Genomic DNA, 25,457 nt, shown 5'->3' with positions numbered 1-25,457 from the left:
AACCGGCTTCCGCAATGGCCGCAGCAGCTGAGGGCCTGGCCCTGCTCGCCCTGACCCTTAGCCCACACTGAGCAGCGCCAGCCAGCCCTGCGGAGGGGCTTCTGGTGCGGGGAGGGGGGGGGGATGTGCCGTGGCCCTGTGGGTACACCAGGATAAGAAAGCGGGGTGTGCTTATGTGAAATAATTGTGGATAAATGAGAAATAATAAAGTGGTACCTCTTACCCATGCCTCTTCACCTGACATTGCATTTTGGAAAAGAAAAAAAAAAAAGATAGGTACAGTGGGAATCTTTTCACACCACGTTGGACCTTGCTAGCATCTGTCTGTAGTATCACTTGCCGTGCTTTGAGTAAATGACAGAAGGCCTTCAGAGACCCTGGCACCCTCTACAGGGAGGTTTGATTTTATGCTCATCTCTGAGTGCTTTACAAAAGTGGAAAAGCCTCGGGGGAATAAAGTAAAACAGCAGTTCGAAGACTTTAAAAGGACCTTGTATAGGTGGGGAAAGGCAATTGCTGCATGACCCAGTGCAGGAGGAGGTTATCTCCCTACAAGGAGCTGGCCAGCAAGGCTTATAAGGCGCCCAGACCACAAGGCAATTGTCACTGCGATGGGCTGCATTGCAGAAAAGGATGGTAAGACCCTCCTGCTCAAAACATTTCATATCCTGCTTGCAGGACACAGGGAAATCAAGCCAAAACTGAGCTGGAAGCTCCCTACTTGCAGGCTGGTGTTTGGAGTGTCAATAGGAGCTACAAGAACATGGTTCAGTGGTTAAAGTGCTTGCTTGCAAAACCTGCTGGCCTTGGCTCAATCCTCCAGGCATTGACGTAAATCTGGCATTTGTCTACAGAGCAAGAACACCCCCCACCCACCCACCCACACACAACTAATACATTTTTTTAAAGGAGGAGCTATACAGGCCATAGCTTTTGACCCTGCATTCTATACTAGCAATATGCCAAACAAGATATGCCTCCTGGTGCGGTCGTAACATGACTGCTGTGAATAATGACATGACGGGGGCTAGGTAATATAACAGCTGTTTCCGTGCTGGAGAAGCAGAGAACCCAGTCAAAGTAGGATGCCTGGGTAGGCAGCAGTCCCAATCTCGTGCTAAAAAGCCTGGATGTTCATTAGAGAATCTCTGGTACTGAGTTCACATTAAAAGGCTGGCAAAGCTGAAGTCTAATGTAGTATAAGATCACGGCAGCAATGGCAGACACAATCACTTAGAAATAAGGCAGGTGCATGCATACTGGTTTTTTGGTTTTCCTCAGACTCCTTTTTCACCTGCTAGAAGGTGCTACCCACGTTGAGGGTGGTGCCCTACCCTGACAGCCATAGTTCTGTTATGTCAACACACCAATCCTCTCTGGGAATATTCCCACAAATGCACACAGACATTTCACCAATCTCACCTCAATACAGTCAACAACCAAGAAAGATTCATGGTACTTTTTGTGTCTTAGGTTTTCCTACAATGTGTAACTTCAGCCTTCCAGGTAAGAAATATTATAGTGACCAAAAAATCATTGCATTCATACCTTCAGTGTATCCACTAGAGGGGAATACCTTATTCTATTTAGAAGTAATCATTCCTGCAAATTCAAACAACTATGCTGTCAGAAACCCAATTAAAAATATTAATTGAGCCAGGCATGGTGGCGCACGGCTTTAATCCCAGCACTCAGGATGCAGAGGTAGGAGGATCACCAGGAGTTTGAGGCCACCCTGAGACTATATAGTGAATACCAGCCCAGCCTGGACTAGAGTGAAACTGTACCTCAAAAAACAAAAATAGGGCTGGAGAAGATGGCCTAGCAGTTAAGGCACTTGCCTGCAAAGCCAAAGGACCCTAGTTCAATTCCCCAGGACCCATGTAAGCCAGATGCACAAGGAGGTGCATGCATCTGGAGTTCGTTTGCAGTGGCTGGAGACATTGGTGCACCCATTCTCTCTCTCTCTCTCACTCCCTCTCAACCTCTTTCTCTCAAATAAATAAATAAAAAATATATATTTTAAAACAAAAACAGCCGGGCATGGTGACACATGCCTTTAATCCCAGCACTCAGGAGGCAGAGGTAGGAGGATCACCATGAGTTCGAGGCCACCCTGAGACTACAAGTAAATTCCAGGTCAGCCTGAGCTAGAGTGAGACCCTACCTCCAAAAAACAAAAGAAAAAAACGTTATACATATATATATGTATATATATACATACACACACACAATTGTGAAACATACTCTATCTTTTGATATGATGAGTGAATGACAATTTATGACTAAAATAAATTATAACAATACAATCATGAATGAAATTTACATGAGGAATAAAACACCATCACTTATAAACACGTAACAATTTGACATAAAATATCTCACATGCAATTATGGTAGAATTCTTGCAAGTATCCATAAATGAAGACAATAACTCTTGGTAATATATAAATTGGCTTAAATAATTTAGAAACTAAGAAAACATACATAAAAAAGTAGTGACAGTTAATCTTTCTTATCAGCCTGACTGTGAGAAACCTAGAACATTAGTTGGGCACACTTCTGAGTGTTTATATCATTTTTAGACATGGTTAGTTCAAAAGGGCTCTCTTAGCCGAGCGTGATGGAGCACGCCTTTCATCCCAGCACTCGGGAGGCAGAGGTAGGAGGATCGCCATGAGTTCAAGGCCACCCTGAGACTACATAGTGAATTCCAGATTAGCCTGGGCTAGAGTGAGACCCTACCTCGAAAAACCAAAAAAAACGGGGGGGGGGGAGCTCTCTTAATGATCGCTCATAACAAGATGATGTTGTTAGGAGGGGGGACACTGCAGCAGGCGGGATGTACATGAAGGAAGAATTGTCTACGGCAGTAGATCATGCCCTCACCTCTTCCTGTGTGGCACCTTACACTGCTCTGTGTTCACTACGTGCACTGCTCACTGCTCTGCTCGGTTATGACCTCCCTGTCATGACAAGATTGACACCTCTGAGCCAGTGAGCCCAAGTTACATCATCTTCAGTGGCTTCTCTCAGGTTTCTGGTTACAGCAATGAAAAGTTAGCTAAACAAAGTAGTAGTATACGTATAAAAGAAAAGAACTTGCCCCATGAACCCAGCTGAAAAATCACAGCAACTAAGAACTCATTTTTCAATAATAGCACACTAAAATACATAAAATTAAGCCTTCCAGCATATCATAAATGTATTTTCATTTACATACGGGTCCAACAGCTCAGTCAGAAAGTAGAGGAAGCATTTTTTAAAAATAACTATTAACTCAGGCTCTACTGACTCAATAAACATCAGAGAATTATGTCATCTCACCATTTATTTTCGTGAATGAAATTAGAAATAGCCCAGAAATCTACTTTAATAATGAACAACTAATAAGCACAATATACTTACAACTTTAGAACATTTACTTTTGGTTGTATAATATCTGAAGCATTTCACATAAATTACTTTGCATCAAGCTTTTCATAAGGCATACTTATAGCATCCCATTACCTGAGGACATTTCACAGAATTTTGAAATTTCTTACAAGTGACAATTTTCTTATGTTTTCTGTACATTTACAAGTCTTGATACTGGGCACATACTTGGATTTCCGCCAACCAAAGACTTGTGCACCTCTCTTCTAAACAAGGTGTCTGACCAGTTTATTTGCTGACTCGCCCAGATGACTGCAGGCTTCACACCGCCACTACTTCTCTTCTCGATGCCCTGCCCTGTTTGCTATGCTAAGGAACTCTCTCCAGTGTTGGGTCTTTTCGTGTATTTTAAGGGAACTACTACGAGTGAAGGCTTTCCCACAATGGCTACATATATAGGGTTTCTCTCCAGTGTGAATTTGTTCATGTCTCTGACAATCACCCAAAGTGGTGAAGGCTTTCCCGCACTGCTTACAGACATAGGGTTTCTCTCCACTGTGAATCCTTCCATGGCGTTGAAAGGAACTGTAACCACTGAAGGCTTTCCCACACTGCTTACAGTCGTAGGGTTTTTCACCACTGTGAGTCCTTTCATGACGCTGAAGAGAACTGTGAATAGTGAAGGCTTTGCCACATTCCTTGCATTTATAGGGCTTCTCTCCGGTGTGAATTCGTTCATGTATTCGAAAGGTACCAGAAGAAACGAAGCATTTCCCACACTGCTGACAGACGTAGGGTTTCTCCCCACTGTGAATCCTCTCATGATTTCGAAGGGAATTGCGAGTAGTGAGGGCTTTATCACACAGGTTACATACATAGAGTTTCTCTCCAGTGTGAGTCCGTTCGTGTACTCGGCAGGTGCTAGAAGAGATGAAACATTTCCCGCACTGATTACACACATACGGCTTCTCTCCTCTATGAATCCTCTCATGGCGTGGAAGGGAACTATGACCAGTAAAGGCTTTCCCACACTGCTTACATATATAGGGCTTCTCTCCACTGTGAATCTTTTCATGGCGTCGAAGGGAACCGTGACTGGTGAAGGTTTTCCCACACTGCTTACATATAAAGGGCTTCTCACCTGTGTGAGTTTGTTCATGTCTCCGAACCTTACTGGAAGAAGAAAAGGCTTTGCCACACTGTCGACATTTGTAAGGTTTCTCTACAGTGTGAGTATCTTCATGATTCAGAAAGCATTCAGGATACATGAAAGCTTCCCCACACCCCCTAAACTTATAGAAACTCTCTGCATATATCTCATATTCATAAGGGCTATGGCCAGTTGGAACAGGGATAGGCACATTTAGGGATGAAAGGCCAATCAAGATGTCTTCACACAAACGGCTTTCGTACAGTTTGAGTCCATGAGTTTTCTTATTCACAACAGTATCTGGAAACTGGCTGAGGACTTCTCCACATCGACTGTCTTCTTTACGTTCACCTAGTAGATCCACCACTTCACTTCTGTAAAAAGAGAAAACGCATTACTCAAGTTTTGCTCATAAGCTATTTACCAGAAGAACTGTTCACAGGATGCACTGCCACAAGTTCTCCACACAAACAGACCGAAAGCTCTGCAGGATAGCTAATGTCAATATATTGATATTCATATGGAGATTCTTAATATTTTTATCAAGTTAACTGTTTTGCAAAAACCAAATGTATTACTATTCATTCATTATTTTTTTTTAGGTGGGGTATTGCTTATTGCTGAGATGCTTAGGTTGGCTTTGAATGTACCACCCTCTTCTAATGAAATGTGAACTAGCTCATCTTATAGGCATGAGCCACGATTATCTGCTTCCCTATGTTACAAACAAGAACACTTGAAGCCAGGCGTGGTAGGTAGCACACGCCTTTAATACCAGCACTCAGGAGGCAGAGGTAGAAGGATTTCCATGAGTTCGAGGCCATGCTGAGACTACAGAGTGAATTCCAGGTCAGCCTGGGCTAGAGTGATACCCTACCTCGAAAAAAAAAAAAACAAAAAACTTGAGTATTTTGAGTATTCTCTAAGCAAAACAGTTAAACCAAAACTATTTCTGAATTTCTTTTAAGGCAAGCCCAACAGACTGGCCTTTTTTTTTAATGCATAAGAGCAAGAGAGAGAGAGAGAAAACTGGCATGCCAGGGCCTCAGCCACTACAACCAAACTCCAGACGCCTGTGCCACCCTGTGAGCACATGCAACCTTGCATGCTTGCAACACTTTCTGTGTATGGTTTACGTGGGACCTGGAAAATCAAACATGGGTCCTTAAGCTTCACAGGCAAGCACTTTAACCAATAAGCCATCTCTCCAGCCCTATTTTTGGATTTTGAAGCAGATGCGTGTACATAACGTACATATTCTTGATGATAAAAACCAGTATAAACATGAAATTCCTTTATGTGAAAGCCTCAACATCAAAGCCTAAAGGTAATTCCATATAACATTTAAAATAACTTTGTGTGTAGAGCCAAGTTTGTATACACTAAATCATCAGAACGTCAACTGCATTAGTATGCCAGTGCTCCACAGGTTGCCAATTTGTATGCATTTTATAAGACAACTATCTAAGACTAAATTATTTTCAAGTTGGACTCATTTGTTCAGTTGGTTTTTTTTGTGGGGGGGGATATGGAGATATAATGCTTTTATTTCCGAGGGACTATTACCTTAGATTTCTTCTGGAACCTTTGTAGTCATCTTCAAAATTCTGGCCTTCCTCTGTTTGTCCTAAAACGTGGAACCAAAACCTCATCATAAATTCTATCATTACAAAAAAAAAAATATATATATATATATATATATATATTAAACCAAGCATGGTGGTGCACACCTTTAATCCCAGCACTAGGGAGGCAGAGGTAGGAGAATCACTGAGAGTTCAAGGCCACCCTGAGACTACATAGTGCATTCCAGGTCAGCCTGAGGTAGAGTGAGACCCTACCTCAAAAAAAAAAAAGGAAAATAATATTAGATTCCATTAGGTTCAGGGTATAACATGGCCATGGCTAATAGACTCACCAGATTTACCCTTTCTATATTCCAAATCATTGAGCAGTAATGTTGAACAATACTTGTTCTCTCATTACCTAGGTAAAGAAATAATCTCACCCTTACCTACAGAAGCCAGATTCTCCAAGGTTTCCTGCATAACATCTCTGTAGAGTTTCTTCTGGGAAGAATCAAGCAAAGCCCACTCCTCCAGGGAGAAGTTCACAGCGACATCCTCAAAGGTCAGAGACTCCTAAAATATTACACATATTTTCAGAAGGAAAAATGAGTCACATTATTGAAAATTTTGATTCATTTCATGAAAAGTCCACAAGATGCTGTGTTCTCCAAATGCCAATGAATACCCAGGACACTACATTCTACTCTCCATGCACAATCTCTCTCACAAACACACCTTTTTTTTTTTTTCCCCCAAGGTAGGGTCTCACTCTAGCTCAGGCTGACCTGGAATTCACTTTGTAGTCTCAGGCTGGCCTCGAACTCATGGCAATCCTGCTACCTCTGCCTCCCAAGTACTGGAATTAGAGGCATGCACCACCACACTTGGCTTCACACACACACACACACACACACACACATGTTTTTTTGCATAGTATTTGTGGTGGGGTTACAGGTGGGCCACCACACCCACTCCTCATTCCTATGGGTTTGGGGTCCAAACTCTGATCATGCTTGCAAAGTATTTTATCCACTCAGCCATCAAAGTTTCTCTAAGAACTCCTCATTTCAGCCAGACAGCTAAGCCAGTAAGCCAGTAAACCAGTAAACCAGTAAACCACTAGGACTCCCTGCCTCCACCCTTCCAGTGCTAGGATTACAGACACTCACTGCCACACCCAGCATTTTCTCTGCGTCCTAGGGATCTGAACTCAGAGCCACGTGCTTACATGGTAAGCACTTTATCCATTAGGCCATATCCTCAAGCTCCCAAAACACACTTTTGAGAAGCTAAAATTAAACTACTTTATAACATGTCCGGTACATATTATTAAAAGAGAACAATCCTGGGCTGGAGAAATGTTTTAGTGGTTAAAGTGCTTGCTTGCAAAGCCCCAGTACCCACATACAACCAGATGAACAAAGTGGTGCATGCATCTGGAGTTTGTTTGCAGTGGCTAGAGGCCCTGGTGTGTCCATTTAGGGTAACAAAAAGAGAAAAGATATGACTGTAAACATTATGCACTTATACATGCAATTTCATAAAACAAACACTATTGCACATAATGGGGCAGTTCTCCCCCTTGCAGTTACCTAATAAGAGGATGACCTCAGGAGGCAACAGTGTCCGTTCTAGGAACTGACATCACAGTCCCTCCTCCCTGTCTTCCCACCCTCTTTCTACTGCAGCTTGCTCCTGACGAACCACTGGGGTGCACTAGACTTAGGGCTTCTCCCTACTGTGATACTTTTCATTTAAAAAAAAAAAAAAAATCATGGGCTGGAGAGATGACTTAACAGTCAAGGCGCTTGCCTGCGATGCCTAAGAACACAGGTTCTATTCCCCAGGAACCAGGTAAGGTAGATGCACAAGGTGGAGTACGTTTGCAGTGGCTGGAAGCCCTGGCTTTCCCATTCTCATTCTCTTTCTCTCTCTCAAATAGTTTTTGTTTTTTTGAGGTAGGGTCTCACTCTAGCCCAGGCTGACCTGGAATTCACTATGGAGTCTCAGGGTGGCCTTGAACTCACAGCGATCCTCCTACCTCTGCCTCCCGAGCGCTGGGATCAAAGGCGTGCTCCACCAGGCCCGGCTTGAAATAGATTTTTTTTAAAAGCTAAAAGTAAAAATCATGTCGGCCTCCACCAATACTGCGTTTTTAAAGGCAATGTCACCCCGGAGGCCGCACTTTCTCCCTCCAACCCCATGCTATCCCCGTGTCTGTGGACTCCCCTTTGCCAGCCAGTTTGGCAACCTAAGGAACTACTTATTAATTCAGGGACTGTCACCCCTAGCGAGCAAGCAGGGGGCTTGGATTCTGGGGGGACCCCCCGCAGCAGAGCCGGGCTCCAGCGCGCAGGCGCAGTCCGCCACCGCCCCGGCCCCGCCGCCCCCCGCGCCCGCGTCTCCCCGCGACCCTCGCCGCCCCGCCGCGCGCCGAGGCTCCGGCCGGGGGAGGACGCCGGGGTCCCGCCGCCGCCGCCGCCCGCCCGCCCCGGGCACAGGGGGAGCGCGGCCCCGGCGGACTCGGCCGCAGACCCGGGAGGCCCCGTCGCCGCGCGGCCGCTTCCCGCAGCCCGTGCCCGGCCGCACTCACCATGTCCGCCCGGGTCCTCCGCCGTCTGCCCGTCCGTCCGCCAGTCCGTGCGCGCCGCGGCTCAGGCCCCCAGGCCGCAGCACCGGAGGGTCTCGGGCGCGCGCAGGAGCAGGGCCGCACGACGGCGGCGCCAGAAAGAAAGATGGCCGCAGCGGGAACAGCCGCCTGCCCACGGCCGCTCCTGATTGGCCAGCTTGTGCCGGGCGCCCCTGTGTCCTGATTGGGTGGCGCTCAGAGCCCGCCCGGGAGAACTGGAGCGGCCGGCGCTCCTGCCTGCAAAGCGTGGCTCCGGGTGCGCGTCCTGACGTCGGAGCATCTAAACAGATTGTGCGCCTGTTTTTGTGTTGTTTGTTTTCAGAGGAGAGATGAATGCGGCTTCTTACACATAACTGGGGCCATCCTGCTCCTTCCTGGTGGAAATGAAAAGAGTCTGCTCCCGAAGTTCCAGATTTAGTGTCCTATGAGGCAACTAGTGACCCCAGAGAAGGAAGAGAGCGTAGCTAGACCCGGCCACCCTGACAAACTGATCGCACTTGAGAAATCGGGATGTGGCATTTTTGCATCATGGCCAAAGCTTATGTGTTAACTCAATCTACATATTTCTCAGCCATGAACAGAAAAGAAAAAAATATGCCAGCAAGAGAGTAATCAGCCGGGCATGGTGGCGCACCCCTTTAATACCAGCCCTCAGGAGGCAGAGGTAGGAGGATCACAGTGAGTTCGAGGCCACCCTGAGACTACATAGTTAATTCCAGGTCAGCCTGGACAAGAGTGAGACCCTACCTCAAAAAAAAAACAAACAAAAAGAGGGAATAGTCATAGCTTGCTGTTGTAGACAGTTCCAACTTTGCTGGGCTGAATATCCAAACACACAGTGTTATGGGAGGAAGGAATTTATTTCAAGCTTACAGATCCAGGGAAATTTCCATCAGTGGTGAAAAGCGGGCTCCCTTTCACAGATCAAAGCAGAGAGAAAACCACTGCCACCCTGAAAACAAGCAAAACAAAACACCGAAACAAGCAGCGAGCACACACAACCGCCAGAGCTCAGACCGCTCTGTACACTCCTTTGGGCTGGACCCCAGGACCCACCCCCAATGACACTCAAGTGACAAGCTTAATAAAACAACACCTGTGTCTATGGGGGTAGATTTCATTCAAACTACTACACCTGCATGCAGAAACTTGGAGTCACAGGATAGCATAGTTTACAGAGTAATTATAGCAGATTTTCTTACCATCGGGTCCTTGCCCTGTAGCAGGGTGAATTGAACACACGGAGTAAGTAAAGCAAAAGAGATTTATTGAGGAAATAGAAAGACTACCCAGTATGAAAGCAAGCATGCTTATTATCCCAGTATCCCCCATATCCCAGTAAGAAGGGGAATGAAAGGTTATGCTTTGTGATTAAGAGCACAGAAAAGCGTGCAGACTTAGCAGTGAAGGTCCGCAAACAATTGCACAAAGGAAGATGTATTTGGGGGTATGTTTCTATATTATTAAGGGGCTATCTATTCCTCACAGCTTCTTAGCATGTCTTCAGGTGATGGGTAAAGAGGGGTGATCTCTTTGGGTAGATGTTGGTGAGTTCTTTGGGAGGGGGTTCAGAGCTCCTTTGGATTGACTGATGGTCCACTGGTTCATTCTGAGTTGGTTGTTAAGGACCCTTCTTTAAATTTTATTTATTTATTTGCGAGAGAGAGAGAGAGAGAGAGAGAAAGGCAGATATAGAAAAAGAGAATGGGCGTGCCAGGACCTCCAGCCATTGTGAATGAACTCCAGACACATGCGCCACCTTCATGCACTGGCTTATGTGGGTCTTGGGGAATCAAACCTGAATCCTTAGACTTCACAGGCAAATGCCTTAACCACTAAGTCATCTCCCCAGCTGAGGACCCTTTTTGTTTGAATACCTTTTTAGGTTTGCTTTCAGATCATTCGGCTTAAGGTATCCATTTTGTTTGTTTTCAAAAATTTTTGTGTCTGATCATTCTGTTTGTTTTTGTTTGCTTTCAGATCTTTGAAAGCATTTTTGTTTCTGGTAATTTAGTTTGTTAATTGCTAGCATTCAGCCCTTTTCTCCTGCAACTCCTCCAAATCTAATTCAAGGAAGGAGGAAATATTTGGAGGAAAACTATTTGGTATCCCAACTGGATTTGTTTGATAATTGTGTGAATTCAACATGCAAATACTTGACAAAAAATGGGGAACACTTATGAAATATAACTTCCCTTTATGTGTCCCTCAGTGGGAAACATCTGATTCTAAATTATTTGTATCTAAAGCTAGAAGTACTAGGTAAGAAAATTAGAATGAGCAGCCTGCTTTAATTAAAATTTTAAAAACCTAAATAAATGGTAAGTTACAAAACAAGAGTTTTCAAATTTACATCCAATTGAAAAGGATACATTACAAAGGAATGAAAAAAATAATGAAATGAGGTTATGTTAGAACTAATGATAAATTCTAGAAAGCCAACTGCTCTTAACTCCTTACTCTAACTTCTATCCTTCTCTGACTTTGTCTCTTCCTCCACTATCTCCAAGAAAACAAAATTCTGTATCAAAAAAAAAGGTTTTTTTGACCAGGAGCAGAGAGCTATATTCAGGTTCTCTAGAGGAAAAGTAGGATAAACATATATTCTGAAGGCAATTTAATTCCAGCACTAGGGAAGCAGAGGTAGGAGGATCACCATGAGTCCGAGGCCACCCTGAGACTACATAGTGAGTTGTAGGTCAGCCTGGGCTACAGTGAGACCCTACCTTGAAAAACCAAATAAATAAATAAAACAATTTATTAGATTAGGTTTCAGCGTGCAGGCTGGGGTATACACCAATGGCTGGCTGTATGCTGGAGAGTGAGAATGCTGTAGCTGTTCAGTCCACAGGACAAGGCTGAAAAAGCTAGGTTCCAGTGTCTGCAAAGGTAACAGAAGGTAGAGGCACTCACAGCAAGTACCAAGGACTGCCAGACAAAAGGCACTGCCTTTGCCTGAAACCTCTTTGTATACAGGCTACCACTGGAAGGGTTCCCTACTGTGGAGGAAGGTCTTCCTCCCTCAATTAATCCATCCTGAAAACACCCTCACATCTACCGAAAACAACTGTCATTTACTTGATTCCTGATGTGATCAAGTTGACAACAGAAATTAAATCACAACAAGGTGCCGTGAGTGGCTCACGCCTGTAATCTCAGCACCTGAGAAGATAAGGTAGGATCACTATGAGTTTGAAGCCATCCTGGGCTGCACAGTTCCAGGTCAGAGGGAGACTCTACCTTAGGAATAAAAAAGAAGAAAGAAAAAATTAACCACCAGAGCAAGACTACCATCCTCAGAAGGGCAGAGTGGCAAGATTCTGAATAAATACTTGGTACCTCTCTTCCTACTAGGTGATTTCTAATGGTTCCTTCCATCAGCCAAACCAACTTGGTGGGGAAATAGTGTGTCTATCTGGTAAGTTGGCAACTTTAGTCCTGGGCTTCTCTCTGTTTAGTCAGAGACTCAGCCTAAAGTACTGTATCTTAATGGAAATGTTGCATGGCCTTTTAAAAGTGTCAAACCAGGCACACTGCCCGTCCTCCAGCTTGGGGCGACACGGGACTGTTTCCTTCCTGGAGTTTAGGGACTTTGGTCCTGACTGTGCAGCCCGTGCCACCGTGCAGCTGGGAGAGCGGATGGAGCCGCTGGTGTTGGGGACGCCGGACATGGTTTAAAGGCAGGAGCGTGCATAGTTCAATACCAGCCTGGGCTGCAGAGTGAGATAGAACAAACACACAAACCACGCAAACATTGAACGGTAGATCAACAAAAACAGCTGCAATCAGAAGGCATGTACCTTGTTACAGTGAAACAAGGCACAGACCTGCTCTGGCTCACATTCCATGTCCATCAACCAAAGTCTATGGACAAGACAAGACAAGATAGCCAACTTCCAGGCAGAAGATGAGCCACACCTCAATGCAAAGCACACCCCAGGGTTGCTTTGCATTGAAATGGGCTGGTGTGAGCAGAGGGATATGGCACAGCAAAAATGAAATCTTTGGGCCAAAACTGCTGCCTCTTCAGCTGCAATTGTATGAGAGATTACAACTTTTGAGTCTGGGTCAGCTGACCTGCACTGGGGCAACAGGAAGGATGTAGATTCTATTGAAGGGGCTTGAATGCTGAGGAGTGTTCTATTCTTCAAAGTTAGATTTATTCCCCCCTGGATTAACAAACTGGCACCCCACCAGTTATTATGAAGTATAAGAAATGCAAGAAAGAGAGGGTCATTGAATTTGCAACACGGTCTTGTGTTTTGGAAATGGCCATGGACAGTGTGAAGCAGGTTTGCTGGCTGCCTGCATGAAGACCCCATGGAGCTGTGAGGATGAACCATGGGTTGCAGTGGAGACCCAGTGGTGCAGCTGGGACCACAAGACGGCTGCCAGGGAGAGGTGCCGGGCCCAGATGAAGTTTCCCAGGCCTGTGAGTAACCTAGTTGGAGGAGCGGAATTGGAACTACAGACTTATTGGTGGTTGGAATTACTGGAGTTGGAGACTTGTCATTTGCTAGAGTTGCTGGACTTGGAGCTAGAGTTTGATATTTACCCCGGTTGTTTTAAATCTTGTATAGGTTGAATATTTTTTCCTATGCCCAATGCCATCTTTTGCAATGTGTTTATTCTGTGTGCCATTTATGGGTTTTGGTGGGATTTTTTTTTTTTTTTTGGTATTATGGCTCGAAAGATCTGACTGTGGGAATGTTTGTACAATCATTAGGATTGATTAAAAGCTATGGGAACTTTAAAGATGGACTGAATGCATTGTATTTTACATCATGGATGGCTATGGTTATGAGTTTATGGGGGCCAGGGGCAGAACATGTTGTTTTGATTCACGTGTCCCCCATAAACTTAGGTGTTCCAAATGGTAGCTTCTGAGCTGATGGAGACTTGGGAATTAATGCCTCTTGGTGGCAGTGCATTGTTGGGGGAGGGGTTGTGGGTATTATCGCCAGTTTCTCCTTGCCAGTGTCTGGCACACTCGCCTGCTGTAATTGTCCACCTCACCTTAGTTTTTCTAGGGAGTGATGTCTACCCTCCTCTCATGTCATCATTTTCCCCTGCCAAGCTTCCCCTCAAGTCTGTAGGCCAAAATAAACCTTTATTTCTCACACACAAAAAAGTGCCAAACCAGGCTGGAGAGATGGGTTAGCAGTTAAGGTGCTTGCCTGTGAAGCCTAAGGATCCATATTCGACTCTCCAGATCCCATGTAAACCAGATGCACAAAGGTGAGGCAAGTGTGAGGTCTCACATGCCCACTAGGCTCCTGACCTCCTGCAGAATTATTTACACCCTGCTGATATGTGTCCTACATATGCTTTTAAAAATGGCGCCTGCATCCATTTATCAGCCATTCTAGTTTTGAGTGTGCTACCCATTTATCTTCAAAACCCTGTCTAAAATAGATGGCTATTTAAACAGAATCCAAAACAGGAACAGAGTGGGGAAGAAAAGTGGAGGACTTGTGGCCAGTTCAGGTAGGGTCCATATTCACTGATCACACATTAAGATTGTATTACTTTGCTTGTTTCTGTAACAAGAACAACTTAAGGGTATGAAGAGATGGCTTAGTAGCTAAGGTGCTTGCCTGAGAAGCCTAAGGACCCAGGTTCAATTCCCAGGACCCATGTAAGCCAGATGCACAAGGTGGCACATGCATCTGGAGTTCGTTTGCAGAGGCTGGAGCCCTGGCATACCCATTCTATCTGCCTCTCTCTCAAATAATTATAAAGGGAAAAAAGCAACTTAAAGGTTTATTTTGGTTCAGTTAAGGAATAGAGCCCATCATGGCAGCAGAGGACACAGCTGGTCACATGGTAACCACAGTCAGGAAGTGGGGGGGAGGATATGCTATTCTACTTTTCTTTTTTTTGCTCTAGGTCCTAGTCCATGGTAAAGCGCCAAATGCATTCAGGTTGTGTCTTCCATCCAGTTAAACCTCTGGAAACTCCCTCAAAGATACACTCAGAGATGTGTCTCCTAATCCAAATCCAGCCAAGTTGGCCATCAAGATTAACCATCAAAATGGTTAATGTCGGAAAATGAGGCTGGACAAAGTCTTAGGTCAGTTCGGTATGTCAAAATACCATAAGCTTGGTGTCTCACGAAGACATATTTGTCACAGCTCTGGGCCCTGTGGAACCCATAATCTAGATACTGTCTACCTGTTCCTAGTGGTATTCACCATTGTATGTACCTTGAAGATAGTAAAACTTAAGTCACGCCGCATCCATGTAAGAAACACGTAGCAATTCTGTTGTGTTAGCTGCTTGGGTGCCTTCTTTCCATTGACCGTGAAACACACTCAGAGGACTTCAGGCAGAAGAGATCAAGCAACCCCTGCAACGAGGCAAGCCAGGGACAGAAAACTGATCTAAGACTTTTGAACACTGCTTTAAAACTTATTTCTGGGCTGGAGAGATGGCTTGGCGGTTGAGCGCTTGCCTGTGAAGCCTAAGGACCCCGGTTCGAGGCTTGGTTCCCCAGGTCCCACGTTAGCCAGATGCACAAGGGGGCTGTGGTGGTTTGATTCAGGTGTCCCCCATAAACTTAGGTGTTCTGAATGCTAGGTTCCCAGCTGATGGATATTTGGGAATTAATGCCTCCTGGAGGGAGTGTATTGTTGGGGGCGGGCTTATGGGCTTTATAGCCAGTTTCCCCTTGCCAGTGTTTGGCACACCCTCCTGTTGCTGTAGTCCACCTTATGTTTGCCAGGGGGTGATGTCCACCCTCTGCTCATGCCATCGTTTTCCCCTGCCATTGTGGAGCTTCCCCTCGAGCCTGTAAGCCAAAATAAACCTCTTTTTCCCAGAAGCTACTCTTGGTTGGGTGATTTCTACCAGCAATGCGAACCGGACTGCAACAGTAAAGTGGTACCGAGGAGTGGGATTGCTGCTAGACACCTGATTGTGTGGCTTCGGCCTTTTGAAGCTGATTTTCAAGAGGAATGTGGAAGGAGTTGAAACCTTGGCCTAAGAGATGCCTTGCAGTGCTGTAAGTACAGCTTGATGGTCTATCCTGGTCAGAGCTGAAAGACCTGAAGGCAGTAAGAACTATGGACTGTGAGGTTTGGCTTATGAGGGTGAGAAAGAGCTGTGCCTGGACTGGGCTAGCAGTTTGTGTGAGATGCTTGCTCTTGTGCCCATGTCCTGAGAAGTTGTGCAGGGTTGCTTAGCGTAGAAATGAACTGGTGTGTGCAGAGGGATATGGCACAGAAAGGAAAATCTTTGGGTGAACTGTTGCCCATTCAGCTGCAACTGAGAGATTACAACCTTTGAGACTGGGCTAGCTGACCTGCGCTAGGGCAACAAGAAGAATGTCAGCTTTTTTGAAGGGGCCTGAGTGCTCAAGGAGTGTCCTGTTCTTCAAAGTCTGCTTTATTCCCCCCTGGATTAACAAATTGGCACCCTACCTGGTATTGTGGAGTATAAGAAATGCTGGAAAGAGGGTCATTGAGTTTGCAACACGGTCTTGTGTTTTGGAAATGGCCATGGGCAGTGTGAAGCAGGTTTGCTGGTTGCCTGCATAGAGACCCCATGGGGCCATGAAGATGAACCGTGGCTTGCAGTGGAGACCCAGTGGAGATGCCGGGACCATGAGATGGCTGCCGAGGAGCTGCCGGCCCCGGTGAAGTTTTCCAGGACTGTGAGTAGCCTAGCTGGAGGGGCGGAATTGGAATGCCAGAGACTTGTTGCTGGTTAGAATTATCGGACTTGAAGATTTGTCACTGGCTGGAGTTGCTGGACTTGAAGCTATAGAGTTTGATGTTTGCCCTAGTTATTTTAAATCTTGTATTGGTTGAATGTTTATTTGCTATGCCCAATGCCATCTTTTGCAGTGTGAATATTTATTCTGTGCCATTCTGGGTTTTTTTGAGGTTATGTTTTGGTATTATGGCTCAGTTAAAAGATCTTGAATTATGGGGATAAATGAACATCATTGAGATTGATAAAAACTATGGGGACTTTTAAAGTAAGACTGAAAGCATTGTATTTTACATCATGTATGGATATCAGTTTATGGGGGCCAGGGGCGGAATGTGGTGGTTTGATTCAGGTGTCCCCCATAAACTTAGGTGTTCTGAATGCTAGGTTCCCAGCTGATGGATATTTGGGAATTAATGCCTCCTGGAGGGAGTGTATTGTTGGGGGCGGGCTTATGGGCTTTATAGCCAGTTTCCCCTTGCCAGTGTTTGGCACACCCTCCTGTTGCTGTAGTCCACCTTATGTTTGCCAGGGGGTGATGTCCACCCTCTGCTCATGCCATCGTTTTCCCCTGCCATTGTGGAGCTTCCCCTCGAGCCTGTAAGCCAAAATAAACCTCTTTTTCCCAGAAGCTACTCTTGGTTGGGTGATTTCTACCAGCAATGCGAACCGGACTGCAACAGGGGCGCACGCGTCTGGAGTTCGTTTGCAGAGGCTGGAAGCCCTGGCGCGCCCATTCTCTTTCTTCCTCTATCTGTCTTTCTCTCTATGTCTGTCGCTCTCAAATAAATAAATAAATAAATAAATAAAAATTTTAAAAAAACCTTTTTTCTTTTCTTTTTTCCCTCAGGCTGGCCTCAAACTCACAGTGATCCTCCTACCTCTGTCTACCGAGTGCTGGGATTAAAGGCATGCACCACCACTCCCAGGCTTTTAAACTATTTTAAATTATGGGTATTGGTAACCACACATGTCTGTTGTTGATTCCCAGGACAAGGGAAAAGTTTGGTCAAAGCTATGCTGGCACATGCACCATATGGTTACACCTGAGAAGCAATTTTGCATGTGAAAAGGGGCTTAGGGGAATATCTTGTATTTTTCACCAAGCCCTATAAGAAGCATCAGTACATCTTTTTTTAAAAAAAAATTAATTTATGGGCTGAAGGGATGGCTTAGTGGTTAAAAAAAAAAAAAAAAAAAGCTGCTCTTCGTCAAGTGGTTTCTATCAGCAAAGCCAAAGGACCCAGGTTTGATTCCCCAGGACCCACATTAGCCAGATGCACAAGGGGGTGCACGCATCTGGAGTTCATTTGCAGTGGTTGGAGGCTTCGGTGTTCTCTCTCTTTCTCCCCCTCTCTCTCTCTCCCCCCTCCCCCTTTTTCTCTGTTAAATAAATAAAAACGAAATACTAAAAAATTTATTTATTTATATGAGAGGAAGAGGCAGAGAGGGGGTGTTGAAGGGGGGGGAAAGAGAGTGAAAGGCTGTGGCTGGACCTCCAGCCACTGCAGACAAAGTCCAGATGCATGCATCACCTTGTGTATATGGTTTATGTGGGTACTGGGAAATTGAACAAAGTGCCTTAAGTGCTGAACCATCTCTCCAGCCCTTACATCTTCACTATTAAACATCAGCTCCTTTCTACTATTCTGTGTATGTTTAAGTTTCTCTGTACTTACTATAGTACTCAAAATTCAAAAATACTGTGTGTAAGATTTTGTCCATGTTCTTACATAGACTCTGCGATTACTTCAACAGGGTTTTGGACTTCAGTGAGACATCAAGAAATGGTAACTCGATAAATTATGGGCTGGAGAGATGACTTAGTGGTTAAGCCAAACGACCCAGGTGCAGTTCCCCAGTACCCATACAAAGCCAGATGCATAAGACAGCGCATGCATCTGGACTTTGTTTGCAGTGGCTGGGAGACTCTGCATGCCCCCCCCCTTTCTCTCTCTCTCTCTCAAATGAATAAATACATTTTAAATGATAAATTGTCACTTATAACTTTGGTAACATAATGAATTAAATGTTTTATATTGAAATAATCATTTCTTACATTCCTTTACCTGAAGTACAATTTCTCATTCCTACACTTCTGACTTAATCAGAATGAAAAAAAAAAAAAAGGTATGTACTTGTTAAATATAAGGCAGCTTTCCTAGTTGTAAAACTGAGGTATTTTTCATATACATCCAGAACTATATTCGCACCTGTTACCTAATACTAATAGACTGGTATGAAAAGCATAATTAATGCCACATTTATAAAACTGCAGATGAACACAAAATCTGAGGTGTGCCTGAGTTGTAACAGTACTATAGGAATGCGAAATTACTAGACACCACACATGCTCTCTGTGATGGCTTGATTCAGGTGTCCCCCATAAACTCAGGTGTTCTGAATGCTAGATCCCCAGCTTATGAAGATTTGGGAATTAATGCCTCCTGGAGAGAGTGCATTGTTGGGGGCGGGCTTATGGGTGGTATAGCCAGTTTCCACTTGCCAGTGTTTGGCATACTCTCCTGTTGCTATGGTCCACCTTAAGTTGGCCAGGGGGTGATGTCCACTCTCTGCTCATACCACTGTGGAGCTTCCCCTCAAGCCTTTAAGCCAAAACAAACCTCTTTTTCCCAGAAGCTACTCTTGGTTGGGTGATTTCTACCAGCAATGTGAACCCGACTGCCACAATAAAGTGGTACCGAGGAGTGGGATTGCTGCTAGACACCTGACTGTGTGGCTTTGCCCTTTTGGAGCTGATTTTCAAGAAGAATGTGAAAGGACCTAAAACTGTGGCCTCAGAGATGCTTTGCAGTGCTGTAAGTACAGTTTGATGGACTATTCTGGTTGAAAGGCCTGAATGCAGTAAGAACTGTGGACTGTGAGGTTTGGTTTATGAGAGTGAGGAAGAGCTTTGCTTGGACTGGGCTAGCAGTTTGTGTGGGAAGCTTGCTGTTATGCCTGGGTCCTGACAAGTTTTGCAGTGTTGCTTTGCATAGAAATGAACCGGTGTGAGCAGAGGGATATGGCACAGAAAAAAATGAAATCTTAGAGCCTAAACTGCTGCCCGTTCACCTGCAAATTGTTTAAGAAATTACAACTTTTGAGATTGGGCCAGCTGACGTGCACTGGGGAAACAGGAAGAATGTAGACTCTTTTGAAGGGGCCTGAGGGATCAAGGAGTGTCCTGTTCTTCAAAGTCTGCTTTATTCCCTCCCCCACCCCCCGGATTAACAAATTGGTACCCTATCTGGTATTGTGGAGTATAAGAAATGCAAGAAAGAGAGGGTCATTGAGTTTGCTACACAGTCTTGTGTTTTGGAAGTGGCCATGGGCAGTGTGAAGGTTTGCTGGATGCCTGCATGGAGACCCCATGGGGCAATGAAGATGAACCATGGATTGCAGTGGAGACCCAGTGGAGATTCCGGGACCATGAGATGGCTGCTAAGGAAAGCTGCCGGCCCCATTGAAGTTTTCCAGGACTGTGAGTAGCCTAGCTGGAGGGGCGGAATTGGAATGCCAGACACTTGCTGCTGGTTAAAATTATCAGACTGGGAGATTTGTCACTGGCTAGAGTTGTTGGAGTTGGAGCTACAGAGTTTGGTGTTTGCCCTGTGTAAATCACGTATTGGTTGAATATTTCTTTGATGTGCCCAATGCCATCTTTTGCAGTGTGTTTATTCTGTGCCATTAGGGGTCGGGGGGGGATTTTTTGGTATTATGGCTCAGTTAGAAGATCTTGGACTATGGGGATGTATGAACATCATTGGAATTGATAAAAACTATGGGGACTCTTAAAGTTGTACTGAATGCATTGTATTTTATATCATGTATGGGTATCAGTTTATGGGGGCCGGGGAAGAATGTGGTGGTTTGATTCAGGTGTCCCCATAAACTTAGTTGTTCTGAATGCTAGGTCCCCAGCTGATGAAGATTTGGGAATTAACGCCTCCTGGAAAGAGTGTATTGTTGGTTGCGGGCTTACGGGTGTGATAGCTAGTTTCCCCAAGCCAGTGTTTGGCACACTCTCCTGTTGCTATTGTCCACCTTATGTTGCCCAGGGGGTGATGTCCACCCTCTGCTCATGCCATCATTTTCCCCTGCCATCGTGGAGCTTCCCCTTGAGCCTATAAGCCAAAATAAACCTCTTTTTCCCAAAAGCTGCTCTTCGTCAAGTGGTTTCTATCAGCAATGTGAACCTGACTGCAACTCTCTAAAACTGTGAAGAACGTGTGACATGGTTTCTTTTGTTCTTTAATAAGACATAAAGTAATTGCATTCAATGACATGGACTGCAGTCAAGGAATATGAAAATACCGCCCGTGAACAGCAAAATGGGCTTTGGGACTTTGTGAACCACTGAAGCACAATGTTTCCAGTGATCCTCTTAAGACTTGAATAGTTCCAACACTATGTTAAATACACTTCCTGATCCACAAAATTCTATTATGACTTCAGTCATTGATGCTCACCCAAATTATGACTTGGATAAGCAACTTCAAAGCATGTATAATTCTTTTGGGCGCTTCAAGGGAGAAATCACAGCAAGTCTGATAATACAACTCTACTTTTGTAGGAAAAACCCACTAAGAGCCAGCACTGTGCAGATACCAGAACCAGTTCACATACTGGGAGGAACTCCAGGACTTTATGGGGTACATTTTGCATCACCCCATATACATATATACACCCAGCAGAATGATTCTCTCCCTCCCTCCCTCTCTGTAGTTATAAATCTTCAAATCGTGCGACACAGGTAGTAATGCTGACACTTGTGGTCCAAAACAGTAGGGAATTACTGGTCAGAGTCTCAAATGCAAATTAAAGGCTACATGTTATGGTCTCTGTAAGAATTTAGCAAAGCAAAGCACATATACACTTTTCACCTATTTAGACACACCCTGGTCTATTTCAGCAGCCTGTACTGTCTGTGGTACCCTGCCCTGTCCAACCCCACACAAATACCTCGTAACAGTGCTGAGACACTGGACGCGGAAATGGAAATGATTAATGGGAGCATCTTCACCTACTCACATTCCCAAGCTCCACAGTGATGAAACATGCCCCACAGACCGTCACCTGCTGGTACATACGCTCCTTAGAGCCCTTCCTTCCATTTGAACAGCAGATGATTTGAGGTTTGCTCACCACCTCATTTTCCCCACCACACACAAGCAGCAACACTTGCACTGTTTTTTTTTTTTTTTCATGCCACTATACACAGAGAGGGCTAGATCATTCATGCTAGTACTGTATGTTTCCAGTCCACTGTGATGGCATGTTAGAATGCTCGAAAATGACCGTGAAATGCGTATTTAATAAGCAGCAAGTCGGTGTTGTCTCTGTCTCTTGCAAGGTTTCCTACTCTACCTCCCTAAATATACTGTTCTCATTAGAATCAGAGGATATTTAAGAAGTGCTGTGAGCGGACTAAGAAATAAGTACATAAATGCTCTTTAACTGAGACAAGGATGATCACTAGCTCACAATGGTCTTTGGATTTTTTTCATGTTCAGATGCTGGGAAAACATGCGCCAAGTAGAAGAATGTCCTCTGCGGAAGCAGCGGGCGGTGTGCTTTCTCATGATGCTGGCCAGCAGCACAGAGCTACAGCAGTCAGATGTCTGCACATGCCAATCAATTGGACAAGATAGTAAACATATTGTGAAGTAGCCCCTGTGCTGATTTCGCTCAACTATAGGCTGAGTGATAGGAACGTATTCAAGTCAGTCTAGGCTCAGATGTGAAGTTCACTAGGTTGGATGTAGCAAGTGTATTTTACACTTTATAATGGACTTATGGAAACAAAATATCCTGAAACCTGATGAGCATCTATTTTTTTGAGAGAACTCTCTCCAGTGCACATTGTAGGCAATACCTGAGTGTTCCATCAGGAAGGCCAAAGTAGGTCCGGAATACTGGGGTTGGCCTTATTCACAGGAAGGCCAGGTTTTTGAAAAGTCCAGTCACACGCAAAAGCAGGTAGTGTCCTAGTGACTAGGAGGACTATCCCAGGCTAGCCTGAACTCACTCTGTAGTCCCGGGCTAGCCTCGAACTCACTGTGAGCCTCCTACTTCTATGGCCAAAGTGCTGGGATTAAAGACATGCACCACTATGCCTGGCTCTGGCTCCTTTTTTTTTTTTTTTTTTTTTTGGTCATGCATTTCTAAAACTGGTAAAATATAAGCAAAGTGTCCCTATTTTTGCTAACAACTAATGCATTAATTAGGTTTTGTTCTATTACTTCAGCCTTTCAGGTAAGGACCGTTATGATGACCAAAGATAGAATTGCATATTCAATAAGGGAATACCTCATGTTTAACAGATATCATTCCCTCTAAAATGAACACCAGTCTTGCTAGAAATTCAATCATGAGTGGTCTGGACATTAAACCACATTATATTTCTGCACAGATTTGTTACACAAAAGTTATGGTCCTTGTGGTCTCTAGCAAGGCATTTATACCAACATGATGTTTGTTTTGTTGTAATTAGTGAAGGACAGATATAAACACAAAGTAAACAAACACGAGCTTCAACTCACTCCTGTAGCCCAAGCTAGCCTCAAACGCATGGCAATCCTCCTGCCTTAGACCCCAGATGCTTGGGCTACAGGAGTGAGTTACCACGCTCATATACAAGCTGTTTTAAAAGTTAGCCGGGCGTGGTGGTACACGCCTTTAATCCCAGCACTTGGGAGGCAGAGGTAGGATTGCCATGAGTTCAAGGCCACCCTGAGATGACAGAGTTAATTCCAGGTCAGCCTGGACCAGAGTGAGACCCTACCTCGAAAAAACAAAAAAACAAACAAACAAAAAATAAAAGTGTGTAAAAACTGGACTGGAGAGATGGCTTAGTGGTTAAGGCACTTGCCTGCAAAGCCAAAGAACCCAGGTTCAATTCCCCAGGACCCACATAAGCCAGATGGTGACATGTGTCTGGAATTCATTTGCAGTGGCTGGAGGCCTTAGTGACCTATCCCTCCCCTTCTCCTGCTTTCTCTCAAATAAATAAATGAAAACAAAATATTTTTAAATGTGTAAAAATTAAGCCTCATGTGTTAGAAATACTTGATTTACATATGGCTCCAATACAGTTATGAAAGGATAACAAGCATAATGAAAAGGTCATTATTTTTAAAATGTTTGCTCTTGCTTAGAGAATTTCTATCATTTCACCATTTGTTTTCAAGAGTGACAATTAGAAATAAATAGTCCAGAAATTTGCTTTAATACTCAATGAGTAGTAATCACAACATGCCAATAAATTTTCAACATTTCCTTCAAGAGGTATCATTTCTGGAGCATTCTATACAAGTTACTTTGTATCAACCTTTTAAAAGAACTATCTGTAGGGGTCCACTACAGGAAGAACTTTTATGGAATTCTGATACAATCTGTCACAACTGAAAGCATTGGTATTTTTTTAAACAAATTTAATGCTGAGGGTATTCTTAGGTGTGAATGAAAAGGACTTTGACACATTTCTTCTATCAAAGTTTCTCACCAGAGCCACGTTCCATTTGTGAATTCAACCATAATTAGAGGCGTCCCACAAGCTTTACAGTATTAGTAGTTCTGTTTCTTATGCGTTGTTGTGTTTGCTAAGGGAGGCCTTTGCACATTCTGATTTTAAGGAATTTTCTCTAGTGTGAGTCTTTTCATGTTTTTTAAGGGAACTACAAGCCAATGCTTTCCCACACTGCTTACATATGTAAAGATTCTCACCGGTGTGAATTTGTTCATGTCTTTGACAATGACTCAAAGAAGAAAAGGCTTTTCCACACTGTTTACAGACATAAGGTTTCTCTCCACTATGAATCCTTTCATGGCGTTGAAGGGAACTGTGAGCAGCAAAGGCTTTCCCACACTGCTTACAAACATAAGGTTTCGCTCCACTGTGAAGTCTTTCATGGCGTCGTAGGGAACTGTCAACACTAAAGACTTTATCACACTGCTTACATTTATAGGGCTTCTCTCCAGTGTGAGTTCGTTCATGTATCCGAATGGAACGGGAAGAGATGAAACCTTTCCCACACTGCTCACAGACATAGGGTTTCTCACCACTATGAATCCTTTCATGATATTGAAAGGAACTGTGATTAGTAAAGGCTTTATCACAAACTTTACATACATAGGGTTTCTCTCCAGTGTGACATCGTTTATGCCTCTGAAGAGAATTATAATAAGTGAAGGCTTTCCCACAGTGCTTACACACATAGGGTTTCTCACCAGTATGAGTTCTTTCATGGTCACGAAAGTTAGTCAAATAATTGAAAGCTTTCTCACATTTTTTACATTGGTAGGGTTTCTCTCCAGTGAGAGTTCGTTCATGTCTTGGAATACTACTCAAACTTTTAGAAAAGGTTTTCTTCCCACCTTGCTTATATACATAGGGCTTTTTCACTAGGTGAATCTTTTCATGGCACTGAAGGAAACTCTGATTCATGAAGGCATTATCACATTGCTTACACACATATGTTTTCTCTCGAGTGCCAATCTGAACATGAATTTGAATGTAGCTGTGACTCTGGAAAGCTCTCCCACATTGCTTACATTTATAGGTTTGCTCTCCATCTTGAGTATCTTCCTGCTTCAGAAAGCATTCAGGATAAGTGAAGACATCCTCACATTCCTTAACCTGACAGAGAGTCCTTCCGTGTATTTCATATTTATAAGGTTTTTGTCCAGTTTGAACAGGAACAGGCACATTTAGAGATGAATGACCAATGAAGCCATCTTCACATACATGCTTTTCACACAGTTTTACTCCAGAAGGAGTATCCTTGTTCCAAACTGTACCTAGTATCTGGCTGAACATTTCTTCACATTTGCTAACTTTATGTTCACCCAGATTGCCCAACACTTCACTTCTGTAAAAAAATGGAAAACACATTATGCAAATTTTTAGCTTTCATGCCAGCAGAATTGTCAGTTTTGTGTGCTTTATTTTGTGTGTGCATGAAACAAAGTTATCTACTGAAAAGGAGTGACAAATGCCCAAAGTGTAAGGGCACACATG

The 25,457-nt window shown here is 44.2% G+C and overlaps 1 protein-coding gene across 1 annotated transcript in view; it reads right to left on the bottom strand.

Moving 5' to 3' along the window:
• Positions 1 to 3,313: 3,313 nt before the first annotated feature.
• LOC101595919 (zinc finger protein 14-like) overlaps positions 3,314 to 25,457 on the bottom strand; it is a 33,218-nt gene continuing 11,074 nt past the window's right edge. Inside the window, 2 exon segments of the mRNA XM_045139262.1 lie at positions 3,314 to 4,597; positions 24,059 to 25,308. Coding sequence (XP_044995197.1) covers positions 3,708 to 4,597; positions 24,059 to 25,308 — 2,140 coding nt within the window. The 3' untranslated portion in view covers positions 3,314 to 3,707.

This window comes from Jaculus jaculus, chromosome 21 (genome assembly GCF_020740685.1).
Source record: "Jaculus jaculus isolate mJacJac1 chromosome 21, mJacJac1.mat.Y.cur, whole genome shotgun sequence".
NCBI lineage: Eukaryota > Metazoa > Chordata > Mammalia > Rodentia > Dipodidae > Jaculus > Jaculus jaculus.
The sequence above is the reverse complement of the archived record's forward strand: the minus strand, read 5'-3'. Positions and strand labels throughout refer to the sequence as shown.